Raw genomic sequence first — 2,500 nt, 5'->3', positions numbered from 1 at the left:
TGTATGTGTGTATATATATAATATATAATAGATCACACACACACACGCACGCACGCACGCACACACACATACACATACACACACACACAAAAATACATACATCATACAATTATACATGGATGTACACGAGTGCATACATATGTCTTCTTTTCGGAGGGGGCGCAGCCGTGGCCGCTATCCATCTTGCGGAGGCACAACATGCGTCAGCGATGCCCTCAAGTGATTGACGAAGGCATTATAATCTCCTTAAGTGGACGGCGCATGTTCTATCGTGGCCTTAAAAAGTTGAAGCACGAATTATCATGTATTTGGAGGAGGACGCCTTTCGGAGCCTTAGAACGTGCGTTCCAGAAACACGAGCTCTTGCCCTGTGGAATGTTCGAGGGGCGTCCGCTTCAGTTGCGATTTCGAGTCGTGAGTGATTCTCGTGTTGCCCACTAACCCTCTTCTCCCTCTCTTTCTCTCCCTTCCCTTCCCCCCCTCTTCTATTTCCCTCTTGCATTAAATAACTATTGACCTTGACTCGACTCGAGTGTGTCTGCACCCCCCTGTCTCCCCCTACCGCCCCCCTCCCATCCCTTCCCCTCCTCGCCCACGGAGCGATAACAGCGTCTTGGCTTAGTGCCTGTTGCCCACCAACCCCTCCCTTCCCCTCTCCCCAACTCCCCCCGGGGTCTCCAGCACCGCGTGGCTCCAGGACAGAACTCTTATCTCTCCCAGGGCGCGTCTCCGGGATGCCGAGGCTCCTCCTCGGTCTCCAGGAGGCTCGCTGGCCCCTCTTGTAGCAATGCCTGCGAGTGAGGCCCTGGGCTCTGGGGCGTCTGCGGGGACGGCGGCACGAGGGGGGGGGGGGGGTCGCTGGTGTTTGTGTCCGCTTTTTCAAAAGAACTGTCAGAAAAGGACAAGAAGGCATGATAATGAGTGTAATAATAATAATTACATAATGACAGTGGTGATGATATTATCAACAATAATAATAATTGCAATAACAATGATAGTAATACTAATGATGATGATGATACTCGTAATACTGATAATGATGATGGTGATTAGAGGAAGAAGAAAAAACGTACAAGACATAAGTAACATCATTTCCGATCTGCAGCAAAGCCTGCAAGAGACACCCCGTGCTGTCTTTCCTACCCTGACCCTGGCTCCCCTTTCTCCCGCAGGTCAGTTCCTGTCGGAGGTGGAGCGTCACGAGGCGGCGGCCGACCACTACGTGAAGGCGGCTCAACTGGCGCCGTCGGAGTACGAGATCATCTTCAACGCCGCCAACACGTTGCGTCAGGCGGGTCGCAACAAGCAGGCAGAGGATTATTACAGACAAGCGGTTCTCCTTAGACCTCAGGTAGGCTCAATGGTTTCCTTTTGCTTCTTGATGCGCGTTGTTATAACGTAGCTAATGAGGTTCTCAGCTTGGTTTAGTTCGACAAAGGATTATTTCTCAGGGAATGGAATATGGAGATAGTGTTTCTGTTTGGGCGACGCTGAGGGAGAGCTCCCTGCCGCAGAGAGCCTTCCCGAAAACTGGTAATATCAGGACTTCCGTTTTCTCCTAGGAGGCGACTTCTCACATGAACCTGGGCGCCATGCTGCACGTCAACGGCAAGCTCCTCGAGGCTGAGTCTAGCTACCTGGAGGCTCTGCGCCTCAAGCCCGACGACTCCATCACAAGGACCAACCTGCAGAAGCTCAGACACTTGTTGGCGAAGAAGGGGATCAGCCCCTCCAGATAGCCGAGTGACGCCCGTCGAGGACATCCGACCCCATAAAAGAAAGTAAAACGAAAAAGAAAAAAACTATTTGTGATAACCACGAGCAACAGCAGCGATGAGCGGTAGCGTTGCATGTTCTATTAATCGTTCTCGATGTGAGTGTGTGAGGGCTTCTCGGACGTGGAAGTCACGTGTCCGGTGGGCGGCGGCGGCGTCTCCGTCAGACAGTGGCATCCGGACCCTACGTCCGCGGGGATCGCTCAGGCCTCAGTCCTGAGCCTCGCTCAACACCGAGCCAAGGAGTACACTCGCAGGAGGCGGCCCGGCAATCGTGATGGCAACCATGGACTCAAGTTGCTCACCAAAACAGAATGCTCAAGCTCATCCTCGTCTTCAGGTCGTATTCAAGATGTCAGCCTTTCAAGTCCAGTGAGAAGATGGCCGTTATGAGCCTTGGCCGGCTGTTCGCCCAGGTCCACTCCCCTACTCACTACATAGCGGGAATGAGCCTAAGTGAGACGGTAACTCGGGATCATAACAGCCGATCTAGTCACAGCTAGAGAAGTAGGAACACCTCGAGGTTCATCAAGTCACCCCTGAACACGGCTCAAGGAAAAGGAGACCAGCGGCGGAGCGACAGAGTGGAGGCGGAGGTCCAGGAGGCCGAGGCTCGAGCGAGAGGCCCTCCAGTGCGCAGGCCGGCGGGCGCGGAGGGCGGACATGCGCTGCGGACCCTCCTCAGCGCCCTCGGCCGCGCGACGGATACGTCCGCGCATCACAAC

General features: G+C 54.2%; 1 protein-coding gene across 1 annotated transcript in view; it reads left to right on the top strand.

The window, feature by feature from the left end:
* LOC125044073 (protein O-mannosyl-transferase TMTC2-like) overlaps nucleotides 1-2,500 on the top strand; it is a 74,736-nt gene that overhangs the window by 69,607 nt on the left and 2,629 nt on the right. Inside the window, exons 10-11 of the mRNA XM_047640518.1 lie at nucleotides 1,173-1,351; nucleotides 1,563-2,500. The exon at nucleotides 1,563-2,500 is cut by the window's right edge and continues 2,629 nt beyond it. Of these exons, the coding sequence (XP_047496474.1) occupies nucleotides 1,173-1,351; nucleotides 1,563-1,739 (356 nt within the window). The 3' untranslated portion in view covers nucleotides 1,740-2,500. The remainder of the gene's footprint in view (nucleotides 1-1,172; nucleotides 1,352-1,562) is intronic.

The sequence above is a fragment of the Penaeus chinensis genome, chromosome 35 (assembly GCF_019202785.1).
Source record: "Penaeus chinensis breed Huanghai No. 1 chromosome 35, ASM1920278v2, whole genome shotgun sequence".
NCBI lineage: Eukaryota > Metazoa > Arthropoda > Malacostraca > Decapoda > Penaeidae > Penaeus > Penaeus chinensis.
The sequence above is the reverse complement of the archived record's forward strand: the minus strand, read 5'-3'. Positions and strand labels throughout refer to the sequence as shown.